This window comes from Sceloporus undulatus, chromosome 5, assembly GCF_019175285.1.
Source record: "Sceloporus undulatus isolate JIND9_A2432 ecotype Alabama chromosome 5, SceUnd_v1.1, whole genome shotgun sequence".
In the NCBI taxonomy this organism is placed as follows: domain Eukaryota; kingdom Metazoa; phylum Chordata; class Lepidosauria; order Squamata; family Phrynosomatidae; genus Sceloporus; species Sceloporus undulatus.
Window position 1 is genome coordinate 84479594 of NC_056526.1, and position 9746 is coordinate 84489339.

Consider the following 9746-nt stretch of genomic DNA (forward strand, 5'->3'; position numbering starts at 1 on the left):
GCCACTCTTTTTGGGCAGTCTGTACCGCACCTAACTTACAGAAGTAAAACCCAATCATGTGATCCACTTCCAATGGACAAAAAGGAGAAGGGACATTCCAGTGCATTCTAATGCAGGGTTAGGGCCATGATTTGAGATGTCAGGGCACATCTCCTGTACCACTACCCTCTATCATCTAGATAAACTCAGGGGATGTGGTCACATCCTGTGACAGCAAAGGTATGGCCCTGTCTCCTGATGTCACTGTCTCCCCAACTGGAACATCAGCCGGAGCATGATGTGAGGAGAGTGGGGGAATTCACTGTGCTGGGAAAGTCAATGGAGAAGTGTCAGTGGGCAAATGTAGCTAGTTTTTCAGGAACAAACTGAGTCCTCACTTCAGACTTTAGCCGAGCCTCCCCCTGTCAGGGAAAATAAGGGAAGAGTGAAACTGACTCACTGCCCACAGAGGGCAGTGACCTTGCTTTTCTTTTACCAAGTCTACTTTATGAATTGCCAGGGCTCAAGAAGTGGGTAGAATATAATCAGTGAAGATCTACCAACCAGATAGGGATCCCTGATAGACAGGATTAGGCTTGGGGTTTCCCTCCACTCTACCAACAGCTAGATATACATTAAGGACGGTTGCATACTAGCCTCCACTATTCCTTATTATTATGGTTTACGTCCTTCTTTCCTGAATCCAGTTATCTCCTGATCTTTCCATTTTAATGGGCAATAGAAAATGCTGGCAAAAAATATGGAACTTTACAAGTTGTAGTTCTAGGGACATCATGTCATATAAAGACATAAATATCTATCTCTCCAAGTGTAAATCCTAGAATTCCCTGAGCAAGAACCCCAGGATGAGATAGTAATGGTCATGCTGCTTCTTTAGTTCTAACTTTTACTTATGATTAATTCCAACAAATGTCACAGGAAAATGTTAGCCCAGTCACGTCCTTAGTGTTGGTTGCACCCAGTACAGGTTGCCCCTCCTTCCCCAGGACCTTGGCCAGCTTGGGTGAGCAAGCCAAGGCACCAGGGAAGAAGGGATATGCTGAGGCAAGCGATCCAAGGCAATGAGGAAGGAGGGGCAAGCATGCAGACATCCCTACCTTTTCCCTCTTTGCCTTGGCTCACTTAACCCAAAGTGCCAGGGCAGTGGCAAAGGAGGGGGCTGAAGCATGCATCCATCCCTCTTTCTTTGCAGCTTTTGCTCTCTTGAGAGCCACAGCAGCAGATAAGTGGTGGGCCGCAGCAGTAGCACCACATGCACACTCCACAGTTGGAGGAGAGAACAACCAGGTGTTCTCTGAGGTGTCATCTGGTGCAATTCATCCCCCCCTTCCAGTGACACCACTGTGTAAGCCTATTAATTTGTTTCCTTACTGCATTTCTAAATATGCAGAATGAGACATGGGATATTTTCCTTACCTCTATGTGTGTTCAGTAGAAACACTAGAAGGTATGAACTGTGGTAGGCTCCTTCAAGCTTCCAGTCATGTGAAGGAGCCTATGTGTGTACATATGAATAACTCTAATTGCAGCTCCACTCACCCCTTGCATAGTACATATAGAGAGAACGTATGAATAGATACAGGGAAATAAGTATTATAAGTATTCATGGTCTACAATTTAGCCTATTTTTCTTCATAATATGGGGTTTGATGTGCAGAGTAGACCTGTGCAATTCTCATCTCTGATTGTTTCCTTATTCTCAATTGATACCTGATTTAAAGCAATAGCCAAGAGCAAGTCAACTTCAATATAGACAGATTAAAAATAAGCTTTTTCTCTGACCATTATACAAAACCGTTGCCTAAAACACAGGTTGTTACTACAGCCATAAAGAGTGCAGTATTTGCTGTGGATCACAAAAGTGTGTGGTGAGATATATCTGCCACACAAATCTTTTTTGACCTGAGCAAATACCATCAGATAAGAATTTGTAATTGCTACAGGTAATGTTGTGACTAAACGTGTAGAATCTAGACCTTTTTGTTACAACAGAAAAAAAATCTCTTGACTCCCAAACTCAATTGCTGGAACATTCAAATAAGGGCAAAAATATGCTTCCATCGATGATATTTGCCAGTTCATGTAACAAAGGTCTAGGAAATCTGGCTGGAGACAATATAATTAATTACATATGTAGTTATAATTACATTTGACAGCTAATTATTGAATTAAATGCTAAAATAAAAGCAGATGAATCTACCAGAAAGTTGGTTCAATCTTTTTTCTTTAGTTACTTTTTTGATTGCAGATTAGGGGGTGGGAAGGATATGTTAAGGCAAAAATCTCAATTGGACTTGTCTGGGAGGGCCTTTTAGGATCAAGACACGTCTCTTTCTTTTTCCAAGAATGTTCTTTCTCTGTATTCCTGTATTTACCCTGTATGAATAAACTGAACAACCCATTGCATGCCAGTTGTTCCCCAGTCAGAGCTCCAGCTTGCCTGCTGCACCATGAAAGCACACACTTTTCTGCACGTACACATTAAAGACCTTTTGGGGGAGGAGGGTTGGAGGCATTCCCTTTTAAGTGTGTTAAGAAATATTGTTTCCAATCAAATTATATTAATAGCAGACGGATGGGGCTTATCTCCCATTCCTTATGTGTTTGTTACTCCCACCAAAATGTTAATTGCACATGAAGCTGGGAGGCACCTTATAATTGTTCTGATGTGGTATTAACTTTATAATTAAGCCAAACACTGAAACCATAATATTATGAATTTGGGCTTATAGACATGTTGTTACTCTTTCGATGATCATCACCATCATGCTTTTTGTGATTATGATAATTTCATTTTGGGGGCACAAATTAGTTTTAAAGCTTTTTGTTGCAAATATACCTTTTCTTTTGGGAAATGATTTAAAATTAATTATCTTCTAGCAGTAACAAAGTGCATTCATTTGGACAGTCATCTTCCATTGCTTCATCTCTTCAATACAGAGCTATTTTTATGTGTATAGGAAAGCTGATGTATACTGTAGCACAGACAGAAAAAACTGTTAAAATAGTGCATATTATGCTAATTGTTCTGTAACTTTTGCCACCTTTCAGCGCAACATAGGTTGCATTTAGTGTAGAACTATTTGTGCTTGTAAATGTATTTTTCTGAAACAGACATATACACCTGTTTTTTAAAAATCAGAAAGTAATTTGTTCAATTTTTATTTTCAAAAGAGATGAAAAATCCTATATTGCCTCTAAACCTCATCAAGCTTTTATGACTAATCACAGTGCTGCATGCATTGAAATACATTTTCTAATTTGTGTTGTATTTCATTATTTGCTGTCATTGGTTTTACATTAGAGTAAGGTAAGTAATTTCACTACTGCAATATTGGTGTAGCCATTATATTTTTAATTATAATTTTAATTAATTAGCTAATGCAGATTTGAAGATGAAAGTGATCAGGTTCAAGGGATGTGAAATGTTGCATCCACTGAATGGCAAAATCCTATCATTTTGTCTGCTTGTTGCTCTTGCATCCAGTCAGAATTTTGCAATACACACAGTGGGCTCTCGGTATCCAAGGGTTTGATATCCACAGATTTAAGCACACAGAGATTGAAATGAAGAAATGTTTAATTTTTTTAACCTTCAGTAGCCATGCTGAGAAGCAGCACCGCGGCACAAGTAGAGGTTGAGACAAGACCCAGGCAAGCCAACACCTCCTCCTCCATGAAAGTCAGTCCCACTACAAGGGACAGTCAGAATTTAAACCTTTTCCTCACTCTTTTTCTCACCTTCACATCACAAAGCTGCTGTCAACATTTAAACCGCTGTTTCCCACCCTCTCATAAGGAAGCCTCTGCCAGAATTTAAACTGCCTCACTCAGCTTCCCACTTTCTCACAAGGACGCCTCTGCCAGAATTTAAACTCCTGCCTCATTTTGTTTCCCACCTTCACACCTATACTCCCTTGCACCATTCCTTTGCTGTCCCTCCCTTACTTCATGTGCGGCAATTTGTTGTTGTTGTTGTTCAATGCCTTCCAGTTTTGCCTTCAGCTCATGGTGGCCCTGTGGAAGAGATCCCTCCAAGACACCCCGCGTCTTGCAAATTCAAACCCTCAACTCAGTACACCAAGATACAGTTGGCCCTCCGTATCCATGGATTCAACCATCCACGGCTTAAGTATACAGTGTGTGTGTTTTTGGAATCCGCAGGGAGTTCTGAACCAAAGCCCTGTGGATACCAAGGGCTCACTGTACTCAAGAGTGTTCTTAAGTGCTTTCCTCATTTAAATGTTCATGAAGTTTCAAAAAGGCAAACATAAGACATGCATGCCCAACAATTTCTAATTCACCTATCAGTGCTCAGAAGCAACCCTGGCTTCAACCTGGCTTTGCATGATCGATTTTTTAATTCTTAAAATCAACAAGAAGTCACATCAGATATCATAGTACGAAGCTCACTATCCACTGCTCAGGGAGTATAGTTTGTAGAGAAACATATAATCTTCAAAAAGCTCAAGGCCCCTTTGATGACTAGGAAGAGGGATCACGTTTCAGGCCTCGTGACAAACACTCCATTTGCCTTGTCCCCAAGACAGCTACAAGTTGGCAGTGGCTTGGTACATCCCAAGTGATTAGGATTTCTGAATCTATTCATATATCGGCTTCCTTTCTGCAGGTGTTCAAACTAGTCTGTGAACATCCAGAGGGCAAGGATGGTGACAGGCCTGAAAGCATGGCCCCACTTTCTAGTCATTGTGTGGATAATATAGGAAAGAAAATAAAGCACCTCCTGTTCCCATTCTTCAACATAAAGCCAACCTAAATGGCTGAGCTGCAGCCATCCAGTTTATTTCCTAGTGGAATTTTCATAAGTGGGTGGTCCATCAATTCCTTCCAAACACTCTGTTCTTCTCTTCTTATTACCAGTATCTTGAACCAGCCAATGAATCTCACTTGTTAAGCAGTGGAGCTGTATTGATTTCCAAGTGAAATATGATCCAAAAGAGGCTTGCTGCTATGTTTTAATCATCTATTTGAAAATATGTCAATTGATCACATGATGATGAATGTCTCTCAAATGGAAGTGTTTCATCTGAGGGGGGAAATGCCTTCATGCCTGAAAGAACAGTATCATAATTTAACCTTAGATGAAACACAGTGTTTATTGGGAGGATGAACTATTAAAGGCTATCACTTATGTGTAAATGCCTTCTTAATATTTGCAGGAGCAGCTGTCCAGACTTATTAACAAAATAACTGCTATCAGAATAAAAATGTCACTTTTCTATGCCTTGCCCTAATGTTGTTCTCATTATAAAGTCTTTCTAGATAAATGATAGTTCCAAATATAAGTAATGTCTTTTATGTACAGCATGGGGATTTGATATAACTCTAGGATAGTTCCCTGCAGGCTAACATTCTTCCATTTTTACTGATTTCATTACAGTTAGGACAGAAAAGCAGTATATATGTGTGTAAAATATACAGGGCTGAGTGAACGACTGGAAGCTACATGATGCTGTTTTAGTTCTAAACCTAATGAGTGCCTGGGAGCCAAACAAAATATTGCTGAGCCTTCCAAAGGAAGAACGGGGCATAACTACAGTGAATGTCTCTTGTGATACCTATAGAGAGAGCACTAGCATGCATTAGGAACTCTAGTTGTTTGAGTTGTTTGAAATGTTTTGCATCCACAAAAGTATATACGTGTTGCTTTGGGCTCTCCATTTAGAAAAAGGGAGGCACTAATGGAACCTCCTTAAGGAACTGAGATAATTAGTATTAGGTATCAGCTAGAATGTCCCAATGTGCACTTCCTAGGCAGTGTCCCGATACACACTGGTAGTGCCCAAAGTACATTAATCACTTCTCTAGCCCTCCTATGTAGAATAATCAAAGCAGCCCCTTACTGAATCTGAACACGGGGGAGCTATTCAATTCTGTTTTCCGCAGACATAAAGTCCCATTCTGAATTCCAGCCATAATAATTTTCAGTTCATTGCATCCTAAAGAGATTCTGAAGCAGTCGAGATTTTTATTTTTTACAAAGCAGATACCTACATTGAACGTCTGTAGCAAAAACTATGCTGTTTTCTACGTCGCTTAACAAGCTGAGCACCCTATGGAGGATAAGTCTCTCCTATGATAGGTAGGGCTTTTGGAGGCCAAACACAGCTTTCCAGAATATTGGACCAGCATCTGGCCCTAAACATGAGTGTACTGCTATGGCAAAGCATATGATACCAAGATCCCTTATTTTGTTCTGTGATATTTACATTTACATTTTAGCCCACAGACAGGCTAGTCAATTTTTCAAAAGTGTTTGCCAGAGGAAAGCTATGTCAGTCTTTTTTTTTTGGTCAACATAAACAAGTGTTCTGATCTTCAGGTGTGTTCTCAAGTGGATGGATATAACTCTAAGCCAGTCCGCTCTTCATACAGCCACCAGCAAATCCCGAGATTGTCAAGTGACTAGAGAATGTGATATTTCAGTCATGAAATTGCTGCTGGCTATATATTTATTATCTGCTTTATATATTTGATTTGTTCACTGAGGACAATTTGGATTGCTTATGTATGGTAGTCAATAAGGTGTTCATTTTTATGATTAGGAACAGCACTAATACCTACCAATATAGTGGCTAAAACAATCATGTACAGGAGAAGACCTGTGGGTCACAAGGAGCTCCTTGGGACATGCGGTCTTTTTTTAAAACACACATGATAGGATTCCTGTTGGGGGACAGGGGATGAAAGAGCTACCCATAGAACATGTAGAGCTTACTCACATAGCATCTTTGGGAACCCTTCATTCTCCACTGTAATCATCAATGACTGATATTCCCTCCCATAGCATAAGGTAACAGAATGCATTCTGGGGCATCATTGGAGAAGTGATTGTAACCTGATTATCTATCATTGGTGACTGCAGCATTAAGCATAGGTTTTACCCACACTTCAGAGATATCACAGACATCAGCCCTAATCCCAATCATATACCTCCCTGGTAGAAAGCAGTGCAGCAGTGTTTGTGTACCATCTAGAGGACAAGATGGTGCATAACCAGAGAGCTAACGTTTACATATGTAATGCCATCACCTCTCAGCAGCAACGATCGGTGGCTTTATAGCTGTCAAATAAAGTTGTATTTATACAATAAAACAAACAGGAATTTTAAAAATTAAAGTGGGAGCATATCACTGTGAAAGAAGTATCTAAGATCTTTGTGGTCATCCCCAACTCTGATTTAAGATTTTATTTGCTTAAACAGAGTAGTGGCAAAGGTCCTTTACAGTAAAAGGCTACAGAACTGAAATTCATTAACTAACTTGGTGGATTATGAGATTAATGGGTAGGAAATCAATAATTTCCTCTTTGGCTATGTTCTTTATCCATTATACATTTGCTCATTCCAGTAATCAGCATTTGTTTTAAGTTCTCAGTGTCTAATTCTTACTTTTGGAACTTGATTTGTCCTCCAGCGTGAATCATCCCATGTGCATATGTTTACTAGAGATCTCAAGTATGACCTAAACACTACATAAAAATGTTAATTTATGTAAATCTCTTGCTGTCTTCAGTGCAATTGCAATGAAAATAAAACAATGGTTGATTATTCTCTGCACTGTAGACAGTTGGTACAATCCAAACTATGTATACCAAAGACTCATCAAAATCAGTACTAGAACAAACAATAAAATGCTGGCATTCTGTCAATGTGAACAGAACTGAAAAAAGACCAGCTGGCTCTGGATTGCTCCATACCATAAGTGGCAACAGGAATGCTACTAAGCAGTTGTCTACACTGACCAAAAAAATTAAGCTTCACTTCACATTTTCCTGGTCTGCAGTGCCCCTGCAGTGACCTTGTTAGTACCACATCTACTTGTAATAAACTGGACTCCAGTTATACTGGTTGCCACACATTTTCCATGCCCAAATTCAAATCAGTAAAAAAGGATGCTTTTAAAAAAATCTTCCTAGCAAGCCAAAATCTATCAAGCAATAACCTGATTGTTTACCTGTCAAACTTGCCAACTTGCACTCTGATTAGTTGCCTCCTCATTCAACCCTGTTCTCCCCTACTTCGGGTCCCAGTGAATGCGGAAGTCTTGGTGTCCCCTGTTGATCTATTTTTTAAAATATTTAATGTCTCCTGACACACAAACACAGGTCAGAAGCTACCCATCTCCTTCGTTCAGTTGCTGCTACCTCCTTCCCAGCAGAGCCCTGCTGACAAAGTTCTCGGAAGTGAAGCAACACTGAGATGGTAGCGTAGACCAATAGACCCCCTCACCGTTGAAATAATGGCTGAGGTCAGCTGGAGAGGGGTTGGCAGCAACCAGGGTAAAGTGCACCATCGCAGCTTTATTCTTTACACACAGTGTATTGGAGCTAATGGTAGATCAGACTACCTCCTTCCTCTTCCTCCCTTGCTGTCAAATGAGTGAATGAGCTAAGGAGAACACATGTGGCCAGGCAGCCCAACACCTGCAAATATGGAGGAATAACTGTGTCTATTAAAAGTTTATAAAATGCTGAATATGGTTCAGTTTCAGATGACCTGCTAGCCTTCAGTTACCATTCCCTGAACATTAAAAAAAGGCAACACATACCAAGCTTACCTACTGTCCAGTTAGCCCACCCGCCCTGATTCCACCTCAATCCACACATGTAAAGCTTCCAGTTTTTCATAAAACTGCAGAGTAAAAAGTGAAGTTTTAAATTTGTATTAAAAAGAAGTGATTTCATAGTGAAACGGGTTCTGCGTCATGTGTTCCTACAGAAATGGAAGCAAAGTGAGTACTTGTGGTTTTGCCTGTGAAAACAACCCCTCATTCAGATTAATGAAGAGTTTTATATAATTTGTACGAATGTAAATTGTCATTTAAGACATTATGTATATCAGTAGGAGAATACAAGCTGCAGATTATTCCAACATGTTAACCTTAAAGACCTTACATTGTTCTCTCCTATCCTCTTTCCATTGAACAGCACTCGCAAACAAAATTACATGATGAATTTTTCACGACAACATGGGCTCAGGCATTTCTACAACAGAAGACGAAGGTCACTTAGGCGATACCCATGAAGAACAAGACATTACTTTTCCTTTTCCTTCCCAATCTGTGATGTGTCGCTTTCCATTCTTTTCAATCTAGCACTGCGGTCTAGTTTATTGGGACTTCTTTCTTGATGAAAATTTTGAAAGCCTCCATCAAGACAGAGCATTACACTACTTTTTTCACACTGTGATCTAATGAGAAGTGACTTATTTTCTCATAGGTAAATGTTTTTAATGTTGATGTGTCTGTGAAAAATTGTGATCTGTTGTAATACCAGTTACAGTGGCAGTATTGGAAGTAAGCAACTGGCTCTGTTTTTAAGAAAAACAAAAGTGCATACATTTAAGCACAAAAGACTTTTCATATTTTATGTCAGAAACTACAATATTAAGTACAATATTTAACATTCTTTGTCACATAGATATTTAAATACACTGTATTTCAGCTCTGTATCATATTTTATATGATTAAGTTATCATTGTTCGTCCTCTTTGTATTCTCTTGTACAACTTGACATGTTGGCACTGTATTGACTTGCTATAACAATTTGCTGCTGGTTTTGTGGGCTATTTACAGTTTGATGCTACACATAAAGCAAACAAATGCCTAATTTAAAATAAATAGCTGCAGAGGTCATTGTACAAGGCATAGATGTTCATTTGTTCTTACTCTTTGATATGTCTGTTGGTTATTGTTGTTTTGTGGGCAAGAAAAATGCTTGACATT

General features: G+C 39.5%; 1 protein-coding gene across 1 annotated transcript in view; it reads left to right on the top strand.

The window, feature by feature from the left end:
• The window catches only part of RELN (reelin), a 250778-nt gene that overhangs the window by 240680 nt on the left and 352 nt on the right, over window positions 1-9746 (top strand). Inside the window, 2 exon segments of the mRNA XM_042467668.1 lie at window positions 3305-3310; window positions 8950-9746. The exon segment at window positions 8950-9746 is cut by the window's right edge and continues 352 nt beyond it. Coding sequence (XP_042323602.1) covers window positions 3305-3310; window positions 8950-9046 — 103 coding nt within the window. The 3' untranslated portion in view covers window positions 9047-9746.